Here is a 22,767-nt window from a genome sequence, read left to right as displayed (position 1 = left end):
TCTCTGTGTGTCTAATGTGCAGGAATCTTTACAGTTCATGGCAAAAACAGTTCATGGTCTGTTAGAAAAGATCACGAATCATGACAGTCAGTAACTCAATAAACGTCTCTTACTCTCTACGGTTTCTCTGGCGAGCACATGGTATTTCTAAGCCACCTAGAGGAAATAAAAATCCTCTTCATGAGACACATTGCTGGTTCTCTGCAGTACATTGCAGCTTTGCTACTTTTCCATTTTGCACTTTTTTTTTTTTTTTTTTTTTTTTTTTTTTTTTTGAGGCGGTGTCTCGCTCTGTCGCCCGGACTGGAGTGCAGTGGCCGGATCTCAGCTCACTGCAAGCTCCGCCTCCCAGGTTCACGCCATTCTCCTGCCTCAGCCTCCCGAGCAGCTGGGACTACAGGCGCCCGCCACCTCGCCCAGCTAGTTTTTTGTATTTTTAGTAGAGACGGGGTTTCACCGTGTTAGCCAGGATGGTCTCGATCTCCTGACCTCGTGATCCGCCCGTCTCGGCCTCCCAAAGTGCTGGGATTACAGGCTTGAGCCACCGCGCCCGGCCCGTTTTGCACTTTTCTACTGCTATTTCTGTGGACGGGAAAGCTCTGCTTTTAACAGTTAGGAGTAAGATGTCTTCTGCAGTCACATTTTAGTCTCCATATTGTCCCACTGGCAGAAAAACGAACATTCAGTTCCTATGTTCCTTTAAGGCATGTATTCTGTCTCCTATTAAGACAGTACTTAATTAGTGAGGGAATTTTAAGTCCAGAAGTTAACCGGAACCATTTTTCTATGGGTAAATGCTTTAGCACGGGCTATAATAGCAGGATATAGAGTTCAATTCAGCATGCCCCCTCCCTTACAGGGACCTTGCCCAATTATGTGGTTTTTCTTGAAATCCATTTAGGAAGGAACGCAGGCCACACAAGTCTAGGAGGTCAAAGGGAAATAAAAGGCAGAGGACTAAGACTGCTTGGGCACGGCGTGACTAAGGCCCAAAAGTTTAGTTCCTCTGGTGCCATAGCTTGGAGGGTAACGCCTGCAGTCATGGGTGGCACTTTTAAACAAGTGCTGGGAATCCAGGAACCCTGGAGGGAATATAGTTGGGGGGACGCCCTCTACTGTTTTTGTCTCCATCCTCGATCACATACCGAAAGGAAGGAGACTAAGAGGACGCTTTTATTCTCACTTCTCTTTCTAGATGGATAACAAATCATCTTTTAACATGCACTCCCCTGGAGTGTATTTTAAAGCACTGGGACTCCTTCGACCCTGAAACTTTGAAGAAAAAGTGGCCTATTTTCTTTTGCACAAAGGCATGGCCTTTTTACTTTCCCAAAATTAAAGAAGTAAGTTCCAGGGGAACCATCTGAGGATCCCCCTTATTTGGGGGCCCTTCAAGTTCCCTTCTCATTGCAGGGCCTCAGACAAGTAAAAGGTCGATTTTTGGACCACCCTGATAGGTATATAGAAGCTTTCCAAAATTTAACTCAGGTATTTGACTTCTCATGGAGGAATGTTATGCTGTTTCTAAGCCAAACCCTAACCACAGCTAAAACAGGCAGCTCTGCAAGCAGAAGAGAATTTTGGAGATGAGCATTATGTCTCCTACAGTAGGCCAAAAGGGAAAAGAGAAAATAGGGAAGGCAAAGAAATAGGGGAAACACCATTTCCAATAGGAAGAGCCAATACCTCCTGACAACCCTAACTGGAACTCCTTTCTAAGGTGTTTTTCCTGTTTTTGCAGTTTAAAATTGATTCTATCTCTTTTATAATGTTCTTCCAATCTGGGAAATGCTAATTTTCCAAACCTTAAAATGCTTGGCTTAGAGTTGAGCCAAGGTGGAAGGGAACTCAGAAGGCTGATATGCTGGCAAAAGGGTAAAAATTTCTTACTAGTCAGGCTTTTGACTTCTCTCTCCCTGTGCAAACCAGTAAACGGGATAATAAAGATCATAGTTTATATTATCTGTAAAATTATAATTAATGAAAAAGGATTTGTGAAGTTGGTCTTAAGCTGCAGACAATCTGATGTGCTCTGCATGTCTTTCTATATGGTTCTGTCAAAGAAAGGGTATCTTAGGTTAGGATGCAGGCCCAGAACCCCATAAGCCTGCTGTTCAAGGCAGCCCAACAAAATGGTCAGCAACAAACTTGGCTACAGGACTCCATCTTGTTTCATGTTCTTGGGAACATAACCTGTAACCGCATGGCAATACTTTGTTTTAGTTTCTGCCATTTTACAATGGTGACTGTCTTCTTCTGCTAAGTCAGTTCCTGTGTGACGGCCACAAAGTCAGATAAGCCAGTTTGTCAATGCGGGTGGTGCCAGCTAATCCATCATGAGCAGGGTTTACAAAATATCTTAAGCACTCATCTTGAGAGGGACAAAATCTTGTAGCCTCCAGCTGCATGACCCCTAAGTCATGGTTTCTAATCTTAAGTTTCTTGGTCTGGTCCCCTGGCAAGAGGGGAGTATATCTTAACAAGGGGCTGTTATCATCTTTGTTTTAAACTATACACTGTAAACTAGGCTCCTCACAAAGTTGGTTCAGTCTATGCCCAGGGATGGGCAAGGACAGCTTGGGGGCTGGAAAAAAAATGGAGTTGTTTGGGTTGGATCTCTTTCACTGTCTCAGTCACAATTTGGCAATGACAGTTTCGAGAGCTACCTATCTCCCCTTAAAAAACACCTTGTACACTTGTGGTTAAATCATAACCTCCTTAAGGCTTGTTGGTTTCACCTGTGAGGTTACTTTTGTAAGGTTTAAAAGTAAAAAATCTTAACTGCTTGGTGTGGCTAAAGTCAAGTAACAAGGAGTTTAAAATAATTTTCTTAAAGAGTGCTCAGCTTAATTAAAAGTGGATATTCAAGTTATAGGTAAATTTAAAAGTTTTTCTGGAAGAAGACTCTTCTGTCAGCTGAATCATTTTTCTCAATTTTTTTTCTTACCACTCTTAATGCATGCATGAGAGGCCCTAAGATAACTTCTGGTAGCATGGGACTCCTTGGGAAAACTTCTGGTAGCATGGGATTCCTTGCGAAAAACCGAAGGCGCCACTTTGGGGAAAAAAAAACAAAAAACAAAACTGTTTTCCTCATGAAACCCAGGAATTAAAAGAGATAGATCCCTCTCAGAATCACAGGCTGTGTTCTGTTTTGCATTGTGTTATCTGACGGTTTTGAGTTTTGGGGTATCAAAAATTACTTCGCATTTTGAGAGAGCTTTGGTGTGTAGTTACCAGGTAGGAAATACACTTTAAGGGATGGCTAACAGCAGTTATAAATCAGAGAAGCATGCTCTTGGCCTCCTGAAAGATATGGAAACATCCCCACTCCATCCCACCCCAACTAAGAGATGAGACTCCCATGGGGGATGGGCTAATTACAAAATAAGCTGATTGGTTTTGGGTTGCCTTACAATGAAATACGTGATAGAAGCACTACACTGTCTTCTCCCATAGTATCTATATGGTCTTTTCATAAATTGAGCATTGAAATAAAAGTATAGCAAGGAGGTCTTAAAACACTAAACTGCCCTTTAGTAAAAGGGTTATAAAAAGTTTGTTAAGTTTTCACCTCATGGTCAAATTGGATTAGATGGAATAATCTGTAAGGTTTCATTTAAACAAATTGGGGTTTACATTAACAAACTAATGCAAGGCTAAAATTTGTCTTTGAACAGGATTTTCATGTCATAGTAAAGGCTAATGAAACGTTTTTGCCGTTTGAGTCATCATTTTGGCAAAATAATTTATGGCAATCTGGAATTCTATTTTTATAACACCAAGTGTTCTAAACCTCTAACATTTTAACAGTCATCTCAAAATCAAACTTCAAGTTTCAAAATTTTCCTTCCTGAGGGCTGGCTTTTTGGATGGTTCAGAGGACCCCTGAAACATTCAGAAAAGAGGTAAACAGGATTATTTGACATGTTTAGTCACATGAGATTGCCAAAATGATGTCCAGTCTTCTTTTAAGTCATATTTTGATGAATAATATCTGTTCCAAAATTAGATGGGATTTCCAAAATTCTAATGTCTAAGTATATGCTATCAGTCATAATTAAGGGTAAAATTATTGGAAGCCACACAGATAAATAAACTTCTTTTTCAGTCATGTTTTTAACTGTAACTGTCCGGGAAATGTTGCCATTCACAGATAATTGTTGTCTTGCTTTGTTCCTTCTCAAAAAACGGTTTATAACCCAGCTATATTAAGGACTTTAACAGGTGTTCTCAAATGCAGGTTTTTAACAGCATTGAACACTAACACTGGAATAGAGAAAGGACGTACAGGACTCATAAAGAACTGACATGTTCACAGATATCAAACAAAACAAGAGTTAACTAAAGGGACTGCACTCAGAAAGTTAAAGCAAACTTTTTAACTTTTGCTTGGAATATTGCTGGTCCTTGTTTTGTTTTTCAGAGTCAAGGAAACTTATTTTAAGCTATATATGGCCTTTAATAATTGAGTAAGGTTTACTACTGTGAACAAAATTTGGAGCATGTTTATTTTTCTCTGCTTGCTTCCTCTGGAATTTGGAGACTATCTGTGAGTATTCTTAACTTACAGCAATATAGTTGTTTGCATCAGTGCAATAAGAATCCTTTTTTTTTTTTTGTCAACAGGACACAATTGGAAAAACTGGTTATTTTACCAAGGCTTTGACTGAGAGGATGTGTTTCCCTTTAAGGAATCAAGCTGGACACGCAGAGACAATAAAAAGCCCTTGGGGAGAAGTGGCCTCATGCCTTGTCTACACAGTACCCTGCACATGGTTCCTAACCTGTGATCAGTAAAGAAGATCACTTTCTAACAGGTCTGGGAGTTCCGAGTTTATCTTGGGATCTCAAGACGCGAGGATCACCCAACTCACAGGCATTTGCGGATATAAACCCATGGTGGGCTTGGCTCTGAAGGTCTTATCTGGAATTCCTTATGGAACAGAGTTTCATTAAAACCAATCCAAAAGGCCTATGTAGAAATAACCATTCTTGCTGCATTTTATGCAAGTAATCAGGCCAAGTATAAGATTAAAGTTTATTCTACAAACAACACACACGGTCCTATCATAATTTGTTTTTACCAAAAATGAGGAATGGAGAGAGAAATTATGCTCCAAAGCTTATCACACATTTGTCATTAAATCCTAGTTTCATTGTTTTTAAGCTTTTTGCCTACATCTTAAACTAACCCTGCTTATTCCTGAAAATCAAGTGATCTCCTGCAGCTTGGAAGAAACAAAAAAGGATAGGTAATGTAAAAATCTGGATCAATGTGCTAGTTCCGGGCAATTATCCTGCAAATTCTGCCAGGTAATGAAAGTGAGTAGGGTGCCCATAAACTGGAGGTTTCTTTGTTTGGGAAAATAAAACCAAGGAACTTCACAAACCCCAAAGGGAAATTGTATATCTTAGAAAGTAAAATTTTAGGCCGGGCGCGGTGGCTCAAGCCTGTAATCCCAGCACTTTGGGAGGCCGAGACGGGCGGATCACGAGGTCAGGAGATCGAGACCATCCTGGCTAACACTGTGAAACCCCGTCTCTACTAAAAAATAGAAAAAAATAGCCGGGCGAGGTGGCGGGCGCCTGTAGTCCCAGCTACTCGGGAGGTTGAGGCAGGAGAATGGCGGTAAACCCGGGAGGCGGAGCTTGCAGTGAGCTGAGATCCGGCCACTGCACTCCAGGCCGGGCGACAGAGCGAGACTCCGTCTCAAAAAAAAAAAAAAAAAAAAAAAAAAAAAAGAAAGTAAAATTTTAGATGGAAATTATCTACTACACCACACTTGTGGGAATTGCTATACTCACTCTACTGTATGTGATGGAGTTATACATGGTAGCATCTTCTAACTGAAATATTGGACAGAAAGTTTCCATTACTGTATATTTTGCTTAATTATTATCCTTACAGGAGGATAATAGTTACTAACAAAAAGGAAGCATCAAAGTTTTACTGAGTCTGCTAGGACTTTTTACTGGAATTAGTGATGCACTTTCAAATAAAACATGCTGCTTCTGGATTAACACCTCTACTAAAGTACAGGAAAATCTACAGGTACTTAAAGATCAAATCTAGCCGGGCGCGGTGGCTCACGCCTGTAATCCCAGCACTCTGGGAGGCCGAGGCGGGTGGATCACGAGGTCAGGAGATCCAGACCATCCTGGCTAACACAGTGAAATCCCGTGTCTACTAAAAAATACAAAAAAATTAGCCGGGCGTGGTGGCGGGCGCCTGTAGTCCCAGCTAATCGGAGGCTGAGGCAGGAGAATGGAGTAAACCCGGGAGGCAGAGCTTGCAGTGAACCAAGATCGCGCCACTGCACTCCAGCCTGGGCGACAGAGCAAGACTCTCTCTCAAAAAAAAAAAAAAAAAAAAAAGATAAAATCTAAACCATCAACAGGCTCAGGAAAAATGCAGGCTTTAGTCCCGGGTGGTTACAATCCCTCTTTAATGAATTCCAGTCTTCTTTATGGAATTGGTTAACCCTTTATTAAGCCCTCTCTTGCTTATATGTCTTGTATTAATACTTAAACCCTGTATACTCAATACTGTAACTCAAATTGTTTCTTCTCTAGAAGCAACCAAACTCCAAATAGGTGCTACAAACTGGATCACGCATGGACACACCCTATTTCCAAGAACCCTTAGATAGATCCCAGGAAGAGCCCTAGCTGGTGTTCCCCATTTGACGTCCATTTTCAGCAGGAAGTAGCCAGAAAAAGTCATCACCCAATAACCCCCTAACAGCAATTAGGTTGTCTCCTCGGGGGGTTGGAGGAGAATGTGATAGGAGTTATTAAGAAATTATTTTAGACATACAGAGAGGAAAAGGGGTCCTTGGAAAGTTTTCATTTGTTTCAAAGCAGCTCCAGAAATGTTTCTTGTCAAAAAGAAAAGCCCAGGCCCTGAGAGCCAGGAAGGCAGCCTTAGATATGCAAGCACCGGCCATTAGAAACTGGGTCCACCCAACATGATGATTCCCATGGTTGTCCTCTTGCCCTTGCCCCAACATGTGCCTGGCAACATGGTCCCACATATCCCCATGCGTGTAGAACATCATGGTGCCCTGCATTTGCAAATTAAAAGACTAGGCTGGGAAGGCCAGCTTTTTCGCGGGCTATGTGAATGACATGCCTAGTGAAACCAATACGTTGAGCCCTGTGCAAGTCGGGCACCACCTCCTCCAGCCTCTACATATATCTGGCTTGCTTCTGCCCCACTTGAGGTCTCCACTCTCGGCTTTGGAGCCCCGCTCTCTCTGTCTCCGTACAGAGGAGCTTCTTCCTTCTTTCTTCTCCTTTCTTTTTTGCCTATTAAACTCTCCACTCCTTAAAACCACTCCACATGTGTCCATCTTGTTTTTTCCAATTCAATGCAAGACAAAGTACCTGGTGTTCCTCCACACATCGGAGCCCTATCAGCAGGGGCTGGACACCAATTGCTCTCTGAAGCTATTCCTAGTCCTAACATTCTTTGTTTTGTTTGCTTTCTTGGTACACCAAGTGTGTAAAGTTTATCAGGCTTAAATGAAATTTTCTCTCTACCATTACAATGAGAAAGGAGTAAAATACTTTATTTCTATTTTGCAAATTGACTTACGGGATATAATTTCTAATATACTTATGTTTTTAAAGCCTTCAAAAGCCAAGAGGAAACAAAATACTATCCATTCCTTCTGAGAAATGCACCTCTTTCTATACCAGATTGTTTTCATAATCCCTGTGTTCATATGTAATGCCACAAAAATGCTCTTGATAGTAACAGGAAAGAGGATCAGACACAGCTAACCATAAAGGTCAGTTGGCCGGCAGGTGCTTAGTAGATGCAAATAGAGGCCCATTCATACTACTACACCTGCTCCTGAAAAGCATAATGTAAATACAGTATACTAATTTACGAGGCAAAGAAACATCTAACATCAAATTTTAAAAGAGTTGGCCACAGTTTAATGACATCCCTGCACACCAGCCACCACCCACACTGCCCTTCATAAGCCCCTTAAAGGAGATTCCATAGTAATAAACCTGGTCCACAAGCACACATATCCTCCATTCTCTCCTTTTCTTCTCTTTGGCAGTTTGACAAAATCTTTAGGGGGAGTTGGAGGAAACATTAATCTCCTAAATCCACTTCATTCAAAGCTGTGGCTTCAAGTTCTACCCCTGTTAAGGCCTCAGGAAGTTCATTGTCGACACCCTCCCTTTGAACTCAGTCACTAAAATGATCTCAAGGCTAAGGGATAGACCACAGCTCCACTTCACAAGTAAGCTTGCAACACCTGATTAAGGAAAGTTTGCTGTGCAGACAATTGTACTTCATCCCTTTTACAGACAGATCTCGATTTGTTTTCTAGGGTCTAAAATTATTTAAATCAAAATCTCTCAGAACTTTCTGGACATTTAGTAAATTCATGCTGGAGGAGAACTGGCAGAGACATGTTAAGTGCACTTGACCACAAGAACCATTTATTTCATCCAATATTTACCAGTTATTCATTGTACACCTATTATAGATTTTGGCACTGGAGATATTATAAGAAAATTCTATCCCTGACTTATGGAACTTATCCCCAAAAATAGGAAACAAGGCTCAGAACCATTCAAATGAAGCTTCAGTTAACTCAAATAAAAATTAGTTTCATAAATGTAATGTGAAAGTCTTTGAGTGTGTCAAGAATGGCTTGATTCACCTCAGGGATAGAAATTTGACTGATTGAAAGAAAGTTTCAATAAAATACCAATCTTTGAGTTTAATCTGACACCTGAAACTAGGAAATCAAACACTAGCCACATTTTCTTTCTATACTTTATAATAATTTTTCTCATGAGAAAAAGGCATCTTTCTTCCAAGCCTGAAAATAAATGGAGAATTTTTAATATCTATTGTTGTGGAGAACAATAAATAGACTACCTGCTTTCACAAATAAGTGCTGGCATTGAACCACAGAACATGTCTGTCATATCACTCCTTCACACCGTACATTAACAGGAATAATAATTTCCTCTCATTGAGTTTCCTGTTTACTATCCCCTTAATTATACCTCCTTTAATTACTGTCATGGAGTGTCTGAATTTTATAATCCAAGATACTAAGATGTTTATTTGATATACCACCACACTCAATGTATTGTATTCTTTGCCAAAAATTTGAAAATTTTTGGGAAGAGGAAATTCCATGGTTTGGTGAACCCAGAAAGTCTTCAGTACATCTCAGTTATAGAACTGTATTAAATACATTTAATCTCTACAATTCCATAAGACCTATTTTAGGTTTATACACTGAGCATCCAATTCCTCACCATCCTCTCATACAAACCCTGTGTAATACAAGTTCTACTTCCATAATTCCATCAACAAAACAGCAATTGACACATAGGTTTGATTTTTTTTAACACATTTTCTTTACCTTATTCTAAATGTAACATAGGGTCAACAAAGAAAACAGAAAACTGAAAAGCACAAGGAAAGTGAAATATCTATAATATTATCAACCATTGTTAATTTTGTTGTGTTCCAAACTATTTTAGAGAGAGAGAGAGAGAGAGAGAGAGCAAGAGAGCGCACTTTTGTTTTAATAAAAGGACTGCCAAAAGGCACATGCCAGTTTGGACCCTGCTTTTTCCACTTACAATTATATCATAGTTTCTCATATTTGGTATACTTTTGTAATACTTGCTGCATAGAATTCCATCACGCAAAGGTAACTACCAGAAATTCCTTATTACTTTTGCTAGACACTTAGGGTTTACTTTTTTTTCAAAAGTTATAAATCTTTGATCACAGCTCTGATGATTTCTCTGGGAACTGATAGCCTAACACAAGTCATGTCCACTTTAAGACTTTTAACATTCTGAAAAGTTACGATACAAACAGAGTACTGGTCCCCCTGCAACACGTTCACTCACATTGGCTGATGTTTTAATTCTTTGCCAATCTGAGGGGAAGAGATGTCAACTCTTTGTTTGCTCTTGTAATGCCAGTCATGTCCCTTTTTTTCCTTTTACCAGTCATACCGGTTTACTCAGAACCCTACAAATCAATCCTGCTCATTCTTAATTTTCCGATATTCTTCCTGAGATTGTTTCACTAGGAAACTTCTCCCCCTTATCCACTCTTCACCTAACAATTTCTACCCATCCCAATCCTCCTGCATTCATTGCTTCCAATTGGCACGTAGGCCACCCTTGGTCTTACATTGTTCATGCATGTGTATTTCGTCTTCAATAAAACATTCAGTTGCTCAAGGGCAAGGCCCCATAGAGTCTCAATATGCTAACGGCCTGGTGTTGCTTAATAATTTAGATTCTGAGGGGTCCTCTCCAGGGAGGGGAAGCAAAGAGCAAATTATCTTAGGGGCTGGGAGTGCAGAAGTCAAACCTTTGAGACTGTGAAAACAAGATGGCCCCGAGAAGATTCAGTAGCAGGCATTCAAGCAGGAAAAACTCACATTGTTCCTAATAATGCCTGACTAATGCAAAATACCAAATAAGGGCTCAGGCAGTCCAGACAGCCTGCAGAGCCCCAGGATAAAACTAACCCTGACGGGCGCTGGCCCACGGTTGTCCTCCTGCTAGGGCTCTGGACTCGCCCTTTCTCCTCCAAGGCCAACGAGTTACCCCTGCGCGCCGAGGCCCCGCCCCGCGGCCCGCCGATTGGCTCCAGCCGCCCCGGCGCCAAGACTCAATTCCACCCCAAGCGCCCAGGCCACGCCCCCCCGTCAAGCGCCCTGGAAACTTTGTGAGTTTGGGGATTGTTGTGTCCAATAACCGGACTCAGAAGGGACTTCCCTGCTCGACTGGCTCTCGGTTTCTCTGCTCACCTCTGGATAAATTACGGGTCTCCCGCGCCGCGCATGGCGCCTCCCGTCCTTCTCGAGCGTCCCTTTCCTTCCCGGCGCTTTCCTGGGTTGCTTCTGGCGGCCCTGGTGTTGCGGCTGTCCTTCTCCGGTAGGACCTGGGGGCGGGTTCGCGCGTCCGCGGCGAGGCTGGAGCTCTGCTCAGTCAGTCGGGCAGGAGGCGCGGGGCGGGACTCACTGCATGTCGTGCGGGCTTGGGATGGAGAGAGAGGCCAGGGTTCTCCGAGGGGTGCAGTGCTCAGATTCCGGGGATATGTGACGGTGAATGCGGGAACCACGCAGAGTCGGAGGTGAAGCTTGTTTGGTGGCGTGGTGTGCGCGGCCGGCATTTACGCAGGATCTGGTTGCGTCCCTAAAACAAGCGTGAACAGTGTTTTCGTGATTGAGCCCAGTCGACAAAGGGAACGCGGACTGAGCGCCCCAGGTGGGGGCTTGCTCTGAAGTGCACAGGTGCGTGGGAGTGTTGCTAGGGCCCGTGCTGTGCCCGTGGTGAGAGTTTGCCCTGTGTTCCCTTGGTGCCTTGGTGAGTGGGGTGTTCATTAGGGCTTGGATAGTACCCGCGGTAGGGGTTGCAGTGCGTCTGCTGTGCCCCATGTGCTGGACTGGGCTGGGCGAGAGGGGCCTGGCCAGGTGTTGCTGGGAGCGTGCTGTGCGCAAGTGGCCTGTGTGCGTAGTTCACTGTAGGCAAGACAGCTAGCTCACTGTTTGCTTTGAATGGAGTGAGCGCGGACTCGGGCTGGGGAGGGCATATTGGGTGAGAGCAGGCTCTCAGTGCCTGGGGTTAGAGAGGTGGTAAGGGCGTGCCATGCTTTTTGTGCCTTCTGTGAACAGACTCCGTGTTGCCTGAGCTCCTATTAGTTTTTAAATGGCTGCTTTTTTGTGGGTGGGTGGACCATCGAGTCATCTTCTTGTTCGCAACCAATAGAGACAGTATCTGATTCCATTACCTAATGGATTTTTGACATTGTTTTCCTTCTTTTCATTAGAGTCATATTTGAGAGATGTGAAGCAACCTAAAAAACACTGGTAACCAAGCCTAGTGAGAAATTAGTATCCTAACAAAGGAAGGCAAATAATGTTAATCTGGTTTTCCCCCACAGCTCGTAAATTAAAGCTTAAGGCCTATCCCACTAAATTTGTATTGTATTTCATTGAATGGAATCAGTAATTTTAAAAATGCATGCTAGGCCAGGCACAGTGGCTCACGCCTGTGATCCCCGCACTTTGGGAGGCCCAGGCTGGGTGATTGCTTAAGCCCAGGAGTTCAAGATCAGCCTGGACAACATGTCAAAACCCCATGTCTACAAAAAATACAAAAGTTAGTTGGGCATGGTGGTGTATGCCTATGGTCCCAACTACTCAGGAGGCTGAGGTGGGAGGATCGCTTGAGCCCAGGAGGTGAAGGCTGCAGTGAGCTGTGATCATGCCACTGCACTCCAGCCTGGATGACAGAGTGAGCCCCTGTCTCAAAAAAAAAACAAAAGTCAAAAAATACAGGCTTAAATACATGCTTATTGTGCAAAATGAACAAAATAAAAGGCTGTTTTTAATATTTTGGTATATTTCCTTCTGACTTTATTGTGCTTCATGTGTGTCTATGTCCAAATTATATTTAGGATTCTATTCCATGTACAGTTTGTACGTTGCATTTCTTTTCTTAGGAACATTCATTCAATGAATATGGGTTTTGTATGTCTATTGCTATTACACTGGTAGGCAATAACAAACCATTCCTACTTTCTTGATCCTTTTTTCACTATTTGTTTACACACACGTTCATGCAGGAAGATAAGCAGAGACTTTGTTTTGTTCAATGCTAAGTGCTCAGTGCCGGGAACACAGTAGGTAACCAATAAATTATTTGCTAAAATGTATTGGGAGTGGCAGACATTAACCAAAACATAATAGTAACAAATAAATTATGAACCAAGGGAAGTTCTCTGGAGGAAAGGAGTATAATGTTCAGATATAAATCTGACAGCATTAACAAATGACTGGAGGGAGGGAAGGCTTTTCTTCTCATCAAACAAACAAAACTCTGCCACCTTGGGGCCTCTGTGCTTGCTGTTCCCTCAGCCCTGGAACATTCTCCCCCTGACCTGCTGCAGAAACAGGCCTGCTCTTCTGCAAAATCAGCTGGAAGGTTATGCCCTAGGAGACCTTCTCTGAACGCGCCCCCACCCCGCGCCCCCCCCACATCCTCCCCATCTCAGGTTGAACGTACAACCCAGTTCAAGTCCCTCTTCACTTGTAATCACCCTTTTAAAATGACCTTTTCTGTTCTTTGTCTCTCCCTGTCAGAATGCAGGGATCCTGCCTGTGTTGTCACACTTGTGGTTCCAAAAGCCCCATTTGTTTGCCTCCATATCTGTTAAATACCAGAAAATTAAATATACTATTTGGCTGGGGATTAGAGCCTAGGAGAAAGTTCCTCCTACCTCCAAGAGGAAGGTTCTTTAAAGAGCTATGCTCAGGATGGTCTTTCTGTAGTACTTAAAAAGCTAGGGCAGGGGCAGCTGAGGGCCAGGAAGGATCTGTCTCCCCTGTTTGTGTTGACTCTGCAGGGCTTCCAGTACTTCAGTCTTGCATCTCACCAATCATTAAAATGTTCATTTTGAAGGAGGGTGATGGGATTAGGGAGCAGTGGTGATAAGAAGAAAATGAAAGGACTTTTTCTTTTTGTCTTTTACAATTAATGCTTAAAATAGGCTTAGTGCTAGAAGTGCAGCCTGAGCAACATAAGGAGAGCCCACCTATACAAAAAATGTAAAAAAAAAAAAAAAAAAAATTAACCACATGTGATGTTGCATGCCTGTGGTCCCAGCTACTTGCGACGCTGAGGCGGGAGGATCACTGGAGCGCCCGCGGTCAAGGCTGTAGTGAGCCCTGATTGTACTCCAGCTTTGGTGACAGAATGAGAGACCGTGTCTCAAACCAAACAAAACAAAACACAAAACACACACACACACACACACAAAACAAAACAGGAAGTTGAAGATGATGAATGCGATTTGAAATAGAGAAACATACAAAAATAAAATGAATAGGGTGCAACATGGACGATAACAAAACTAAAAATGAAGAGAAGGAGAAACAAGGTTAAGTTTAAGGTTGATAGGGTTAAATCCAGACACGTATGAAACCTAGAGAAAGTAAAAATGAGAACTCACGATGCTAGGCAGAGAGAATACATGAATTAAAATAAACATTCAATTTTTCGAACAACTCAGTCTCACAAGGAGAAGGTTTTGTAAGCAGACAGTGCTGTGCATGGGAGACCTGCCCTCTCAAAGGTGGTTGCCAAGTGGTTCCAGATAGCTGAAGGAAACAATGTATCAAATTTCAGGCCAGTCTCATTCATTCCTCCAGTAGAGGAGCTGCTTTTTTGGACAAAATCCCCAATATCCTGTTGTATGTGGTCTCTTCTGCCATTTTAGGTGTTTTCCTTATTTCCAATGAAAGAAGCCAAGATCAGTAAGTGCTTACACAGTAGCTTCTCAGTTACTTATTCGGCATACTACCATGCAAAGAGAGCAGTCCATATCCGGTCACCTGCCAGGATACCAGAAGACTGGGAGATAGGCAGCACGAGAAATGGCCTAATCTTCTTTCTCCACTGTGCTGTAGAATGATTATTTTCAATATGAAATTGGTTACAATATATTATTCACATTGTTTTGTGTTTGACAGCAGTGGACTTTGAGTACCAATTTTTTTGTGAATAGCTACTATGAGTGACGTATTGTGCTGGGTGTTGTGGCTGCATGGATGAATGGAGTTGGCCATGTTAACTATTAAACACAAAAGCATGTGATAAGTACCTGAGAGATCCATGCAGGGGAGATTCCAGGGGAAGTTGACTGATTACTGCTTCCCAGGGGGAGGCAGAAAATGCTTCCTGGAGGAGATGATGGGTTTAAGGAAGACTAGTTGAGCAGGAGTTGTAGCTACTGGCCAGGGAGGAAGGGTATTCAGAGCAGAGGGAGCAAGGTGAGCAACAGCACCAGGATGTGACACTACTGGACTGCCAAGCTACTCAATGTGACAGAGTAGGGCAAAAGAGGCAAGAAATAAGGAGGAGGATTAAATCACAGGGCAAGTAATTCTGAAAAGCAACAGGTTTATCAGGAATAAACACTCATCATCATAAACTCAGACTTTAACGTTATTATCTGTCCTTTTAGGGCAGCTTGAGCCTTTTGTTTGACTTAGCACAATATGAATCCAAACTAGGGTTGTTTGATCTCCCCAGGCACAGTAGCAGACAATTTGTTGAATACTTATTGGCAGATAGAGTTTGTCAGTGTCAGCATTTCTTGAGCACCCACAAGGTGGGTGGAGTATAGTAGAAAAAGAAGAACATGTTCCTTGAACCCCAGGAACTTGCCTTTTAAGACGGGCGGATCACGAGGTCAGGAGATCGAGACCATCCTGGCTAACACGGTGAAACCCCGTCTCTACTAAAAAAATACAAAAACTAGCCGGGCGAGGTGGCGGGCGCCTGTAGTCCCAGCTACTCGGAGGCTGAGGCAGGAGAATGGCGTAAACCCGGGAGGCGGAGCTTGCAGTGAGCTGAGATCTGGCCACTGCACTCCAGTCCGGGCGACAGAGCGAGACTCCGCCTCAAAAAAAAAAAAAAAAAAAAAAAAGAGAAGACAGCCTGAAGCGACAAGCTATTATAAGTTAGTGTTTTAAACTATGGAAGAACAATCTGAGCAGAGTGCTCTATACTGTAGAAGACTTCTTAGAGAAGTTACTTTTGAAATGCATTTAGAAAAATGTGGGGAAAGATGCGTCCATATATATTTTAAGACCAAAGATGTTAATGCTGTCTCTTCAGTTTATTGGTGAATGCCTATTCCCAAAGAAACCAAAAGCTAATAGGATTGTTACTTGAAACATGCAAGTCTCATTTCCTCCACTACTACCAGCACTCAGGTAGAAGCATGGAACAATCATTTAAAATCTTGCCAAGGGCCTTTCTGTTTTTTCTGTACTACCTGCTGCCAGACCACAGTCCATGGCTGATTAAAGTGCTATCAGTACTTCATCTTCATGTTCCTATTCTCTTATCCCTAGATGCCTGTGAGGCGCCACCAACATTTGAAGCTATGGAGCTCATTGGTAAACCAAAACCCTACTATAAGATTGGGGAACGAGTAGATTATAAGTGTAAAAAAGGATACTTCTATATACCTCCTCTTGCCACCCATAGTATTTGTGATCGGAATCATACATGGCTACCTGTCTCAGATGAGGGCTGTTATAGTAAGTAAACAAGCCTCTTTTTTTTTTTTTTCTGCTTGCTCTAGAGATTCCTTCCTTCCTTCCTTCCTTCCTTCCTTCCTTCCTTCCTTCCTTCCTTCCTTCCTTTTTTTCTGCTTGCTCTAGAGATTTGCACACATTTTGGGGTACATATTCCACTATGGTGATAATGATTTTCTTCTTGTGAAATGAGGTTTAAGATAGCAATGCATTATTGCGGGCTTTGAGAAATCAAAATCTCCAAGAAATCTTTTTCCTGGCAGTAGATTGCCTAGGTGAACATGAAACTGAAATTTGCCCTTATAATAGGTAAATAAACAAAATAATATTCCCATGCATTCAAAAGAGCACTGCAGAATTTTGATTCTGATTCAGATCTGTTTTATAACTGGATTGAAAACTGTCAAAATTATTTTCTTTTAGGAGAAATGTGTCCACATATACAGGATCCTTTAAATGGTGAAGCAGTCCTTGCAAATGAATCATACGCGTTTGGTTCTGAGATACACTTTATTTGTAACGAGGGGTAAGTTGCTCCTTAGAGGAAATAAGGGAAATGTTAGTAATTTTATTTTTGTTTTGCTTCTCTTCTTAAGCTTTCCTGTAAACTTAATTTTGCTTTCTATGTGGCAAGTTATACTTCTAGCCAAACAGCCCCTGGATGTTTTATGGAGATAGGCAAGATATTAAAGTAAATAGAAAGTAATTGATACTGAAGGAAAGCAAAACTCCTTGTTATTTCTGACAATAAGTCTATTGTAAGCATTAAGAATGTAGTAATTGGCCGGGCGCGGTGGCTCAAGCCTGTAATCCCAGCACTTTGGGAGGCCGAGGCGGGCGGATCACGAGGTCAGGAGATCGAGACCATCTTGGCTAACATGGTGAAACCCCGTCTCTACTAAAAATACAAAAAATTAGCCGGGCGTGGTGGCGGGCGCCTGTAGTCCCAGCTACTCGGAGGCTGAGGCGGGAGAATGGCATGAACCCGGGAGGTGGAGCTTGCAGTGAGCCAAGATCGCGCCACTGCACTCCAGCCTGGGCGACACAGCCAGACTCCGTCTCAAAAAAAAAAAAAAAAAAAAAAAGAATGTAGTAATCATGAGAATTTATGCTTCACAACTGAGTGTCCCCTATTTAAATCCGCCAACTCTTAGAATTTAAGTAGGGCTCACAAAAAAGAGAAATAGAATTGCCAACTACAGATACGCTTGTATCCAGATGACTCTGTTAAGTGTTACCAAACCAAAACTGACCTGGTTAGCCTTTACCATCATGTTGATCAAAATCTCTCAGTTGAAAAACCTTATTTTTGAGACTGCTACAATGTGAAGCATCTCAAAAACCAGTACTGAGCGCTCAGTAATAGCCTTTGTTCTGTAGAGATTTTGAAGTCGTATATATTGGAGATACTAGACATTTGAGATAAATGTGCATTTAGAGAGTAAATGTAATTTTCTGTCCATTTTTTCTTGCTAAAACAGAACACTTGAGGCTAGGCATTTATAAAGAAAAGAAATTTATTTGGCTCATATTTCCAGAGGCTGGGAAGTTCAAGGGGATGGCAGTAGTGTCTGGCAAGGGCTTTCATGCTGCATCATAATATGCTGGAAAGTGAAAGGGAAATGTAGCACCTGCAAAAAAGACAAAGCACAAGGGAGGGGCTCTTGCTTTATAACAATGTGCTCTTATGGTAACGAATCCAAGCCTATAAGAATGAGAGCACATTCCCTCAAGAATTAATGAACACCCTCTAGAAAGGCATTATCCTGCTTAATGACCTAATCATTTCTTAAAGGCCCCACCACCTCTCAGTGCTGTTACACTGGCAATTAAATTTCAATATGAGTTGGCAGAGACAAACCAGATTCAAACGATAGCAGTAATACACCATAATATAGAAAAAGTGAGTGAGTCTTGGAGGAAAAATCAGCTGTGACTACGTACGGCAACTGACAGTTTTTAAAATTTGGTCAAGTAGAAATATTGGAATATTCAGTTGACACATACTGCTTGCTCGGCACACCGAGTGATACCAAAACTTTAAGGCACTGACCTTCCTAAAAGAAGTTCTAACCTTATTGAGAGACAATATATACTGAGAGCTATAAAAGCAAAGTCCTAAATGAGGAATACCAAATAAGTAGAATTATTCATGAAGATTAAGAGTCCAGAAGGAGGAGAGATTCCTATGAATTTAAATCAGGGAAGATTTCATTGAGTATAGGGGTATACTTAATGAAAGTATTCCTATACTCAATGAACTATTCCTAGAAATACACTCTGTTCTAAATAATATCAATAGGAGCTAAAACTTATGTAGCACTAACTATGTGCCAAATGCGAACTTATCTAATCCCCTAAACAACCCCATGTACTGTTATCCCCTTTTAATCAATTAGGAAACTGAGTGAAGGAACTTTAAGTGATTTACCCAAGCTCAAGAAACTAGGTAAGTTGAGAAGCAGGGACTTGAATCTAGGCATTCCAGTTCTAGGGCCTGTTCTGTCTACACAGTCCTTGTCCTTACTGTGCAAAGTGGTGTGAGAAAAGGCACAGAAATGAATGTGTAATGTGATTGCAGGAGGCAGCAAAGAGACTGGGCAGAAAGGCACAGCAGATTTATTTAGACATCTTTGCTCTTGGCCAATATGTATTCAAATGGAGAAACTCTATTTGATTAAATTGCAGATTTATTTAGCAATTTCATTATATAGTATGTTGTTTAAGAAACTACCTCCTCAAACTACTGCAGTATAGAAAAGAAACCATATAAAAAGTTCCTTCATTATTACGTGTGTCTTATTAATTGCTGTGTAAAACAGTAACACTTTCTTTTCTCATTTAGTTATTACTTAATTGGTAAAGATATTCTATATTGTGAACTTAAAGACACAGTAGCAGTTTGGAGCGGTAAGCCCCCAATATGTGAAAGTAAGTAAATTCTTTTTTTTTTAAATTTAGACCAGTAGTCCTCAAAGATTTTTGCCTCAGGAAACCCTTTACACTTGAAGATTAACAAAGATCCCAAAGAGCTTTATTTTATGTGGGTTATATCTATTGGTATTTATCGTATTGGAATTCAAATGGAGAGGTTTTTAAATAATTATTGATTCATTTTGGTTTTGTTTTTGTTTTTCCTAAGACAGACTCTCAGGCTATTTCCCAGGCTGGGGTGCAGTGGCACAATCTCAGCTCACTGCAGCCTCAGCCTCTCCAGTAGCTGGGACTTCAGACATGTGCCACTATGCCTGGCTTTTTGTAATTTTTGAAGCGACGGCGTTTTGCCATGTTGCCCAGGCTGGTCTTGAACTCCTGTGCTCAAGCAGTCTGCCTCCGTGGGCCTCCCAAAGTGCTGGGATTACAAATGTGAGCCACCCCACCTGGCCTGATTAATTTGTAAGAATAGATGCAATACAAATTAACATATGTAATATTTTTTATGAAAAATAAAAATTTTCCAAATAAAAATAAAATCAGTGAGAATAGTGGCATTGTTCACATTTTTTGCACATCTCTTCAACATCATGCAAAGCCATGCTAAGCTTCTGGAAAAAAATCAGTGTATTCTTATTAGGATCAGAGTGAAAAAAGACGATAATATTTTGATGGCATTGTGAACCACCAATTTAGATAATGAATATATTTATAAATTGCAAAGGATTTCTCCACCAGCACTGAGTTAAGCATATTTTCTCATTAATTGTCAGCATTTCTTGTGATGACTAGAACAGAACTTAGCATGGCCTTGCAAATAAATATAGGCATATTAGGCCGTTTTTGTATTGCTGTAAAGAAATACCTGAGACTTTGTAATGTATAAAGAACAGAAGTTTAATTCGCTCATGTTTCTACAAGCTCTACAGGAAGCATGATGCTGGCATCTGCTGGGGGTTTGGGTAGACGTCGGGAAACTTAATGATCATTGGGAAAGATAAAGGGGGAGCAAGGTGTCTCACGTGGCAGGAGCAGGAGCAAGGTGGGGAGGACGGGAGGCATTGAACACTTTTAAATAACCAGATCTCCCGAGAACTCAGTATCATGAGAACAGCACCAAGGGGATGGTGCTAAACAACTCATGAGAAATCTACCCCCATGATTCAAACACCTCCCACCAGGCCCCATCTCCAACACTGTGGACTCCAATTCCACATGAGATTTGGTGGGGACACCGATCCAAACCATGTCAATAGGCATTTACACTTTAAGAAAATGAGATTTGTTCTGAAAGTTAGTTACTACATTAATGGTTTGAATTTGGGATAATATATTTGCTCATAGAAACCTTCTTTTTTTTTTTTTTTTTTGAGACGGAGTCTCGCTCTGTCACTCAGGCTGGAGTGCAGTGGCGGGATCTCAGCTCACTGCAAGCTCCGCCTCCCGGGTTCACGCCATTCTCCCGCCTCAGCCTCCCAGGTAGCTGGGACTACAGGCGCTGCCACCTCGCCCGGCTAGTTTTTTGTAGTTTTTAGTAGAGACGGGGTTTCACCGTGTTAGCCAGGATGGTCTCGATCTCCTGACCTCGTGATCCGCCCGTCTCCGCCTCCCAAAGTACTAGGATTACAGGCTTGAGCCACCGCGCCCGGCCAACCTTCTTTTAAATCTATATTGAATTCACAACCAGCTGGTAGAAACCCTATATTGATGAATTTATTGAAGACATAGAAATTTTACTAATGCTATCTTAATCTTTTACATTTCCTTTCCTCATTTTCTTCATTTTTAAGAGGTTTTGTGTACACCACCTCCAAAAATAAAAAATGGAAAACACACCTTTAGTGAAGTAGAAGTGTTTGAGTACCTTGATGCAGTAACTTACAGTTGTGATCCTGCACCTGGACCAGATCCATTTTCACTTATTGGAGAGAGCACGATTTATTGTGGTAACAATTCAACATGGAGTCATGCTGCTCCAGAGTGTAAAGGTAACCTTTCAATTTATTTCCTTCTTCATTTGTAAGTACTCTGGAAACATTTTGTAAATAGTTTTATCTACAAATAAGCAAAGCAGGTGTTATGTGCTTCCTCCTCCTGTATAATTGGTTTCTAATTTATTTTAGTACAGGTCAATTCAAGTCAAAAAAAGAGTTCTAGCTAGAGTTCCCTATTTCTCACCCCTACATGTTCTTGGCATTTCATTTTATGCAGTGTGAACTACTGTGTATCTGCATGAGTTAGAAGTTTTTGTTTGAAATAACCAAAAAAATAAATCACACACACTAGCTTAAAGAAAGTTTCATCTTGTATTATAAGAAATCTAAGAGTTCTGGCTATGGTAGTGGTAAACTGTAACAGACTAATCATCTCACAAATAAAAATGATAAACTCTGTTTAAAAAACAAAAATTTAAAAGACCAAATGTTTAAGGCACTCTGGAGTGACCAAAAGTATGAAGACCCTGTAGGGGACTTGCCCATTTAAAGAAAGAAATCGCTGAGTAATAACAGTGGTTTAAAAGTATATACTCCCAAAGTACACCTGAAACATTCTCCAAAGTAGACCATATTCTAGACAATAAGACAAATTTTTAACAAACTTCAAAAAAGTGAAATCATTCAAAATATATTATCTGATCACAATAGAATGAAAGTACAAATCAATAACAAAGCCAATCCCCAAAGAACTGGAAAGTACACAGGACACTTCTAAAGAACCCATGCATAAAAGAAGTAGTCAGCAGGGAAATTACAAAGTGTTTTGAATTTAATAAAAACACAACATCTCAAAATATCCAAATATGTAGGATGCAGCTAAAGCATTGCTTACAGGGAAATCATACTTGTGTTAGAAAAAAAAGTCTCAAATCAATGATCTAATTTTCCACCTTAAGAAACTAAAAAAGAGCAAGTTAAATCCCAAACTAGCAGATGTAAGGAAATGATAAACATAGAGCCAAAATCAATGAAATTGAGAAGAGAAAAAAAAAAGAGGAACTCAATGAAACCAACAGTTGCTACTTGGAGATCAATAAAGTGTGTAAACCTATAGCCAGACTGACAAAAAAGACGCAAATTAACCAATACCGGGAATGAAAGAAGTGGCAGCCAGGCATGGCACCCCAGCCAGCTTGAAGACCCTGCCCTCCTGCAGCTGGCAGGGGCAGTCACTCCCAGACTTGTCCTTTTAGAAGCTCCAGCTTTACCACTTGCTGGTGGAGCCCAACCACTGCCACAGGGTCCTCAATGCCAACACACCTGGCAGATCCAAGAGGAAATGGCCCAGGATGGGATGTGATGAACAGTGGCATCCGAGAGTGTGGGGTGGGTGCTGCTCCACTGCCTGGTTTCTGCAGAGATCCTGCCGGTGGCCTGTGCCCACCACACGGGAGCCAGAGGGGGCGTGCCATGCCCCCCGCTTTGGACACTGCTGTATAAAGGGGGCCAGTTTTCAGACCTTTGCTCTGTCACCTCAGCACTGGCGCCAGGAGTCCTGACAAGCAGCATCTGGGAGACGGACAGCCCTGGGGAAATAGAGGAGACTTTCAGAAGTATCTAGATACTTGAAATACTGAAGACCAAAAACCCCAGTTTGCATGGAAGAGCTGGCCTCAGACGTGGTCAATTCCTATGACGACCTGGACACATGGTGCTGATCCACACCATGGGAGGTGGCCCTGCAAAGCATTCAAAGGCTTGGCCCTGCAGCCGCC

The 22,767-nt window shown here is 41.8% G+C and overlaps 1 protein-coding gene across 7 annotated transcripts in view; it reads left to right on the top strand.

Annotated features, from left to right (window-relative positions):
* Window positions 1–10,687: 10,687 nt before the first annotated feature.
* Window positions 10,688–22,767, top strand: part of LOC117075396 (membrane cofactor protein) — a 42,733-nt gene continuing 30,653 nt past the window's right edge. For 6 of the 7 annotated variants that reach the window (XM_033197712.1, XM_033197714.1, XM_033197710.1 and 3 more), the window contains exons 1-5: window positions 10,688–10,947; window positions 15,936–16,124; window positions 16,545–16,647; window positions 18,967–19,052; window positions 20,846–21,043. In XM_033197712.1, coding sequence (XP_033053603.1) covers window positions 10,854–10,947; window positions 15,936–16,124; window positions 16,545–16,647; window positions 18,967–19,052; window positions 20,846–21,043 — 670 coding nt within the window. In that variant the 5' untranslated portion in view covers window positions 10,688–10,853. Of the gene's footprint in view, window positions 10,948–11,064; window positions 11,307–15,935; window positions 16,125–16,544; window positions 16,648–18,966; window positions 19,053–20,845; window positions 21,044–22,767 lie in introns of those variants that run through there. The other variant, XM_033197715.1, reaches the window with a different exon arrangement.

Source organism: Trachypithecus francoisi, unplaced genomic scaffold (genome assembly GCF_009764315.1).
Source record: "Trachypithecus francoisi isolate TF-2019V2 unplaced genomic scaffold, Tfra_2.0 Lachesis_group5, whole genome shotgun sequence".
NCBI lineage: Eukaryota > Metazoa > Chordata > Mammalia > Primates > Cercopithecidae > Trachypithecus > Trachypithecus francoisi.
This window is presented reverse-complemented; position numbering and strand designations above follow the sequence as displayed.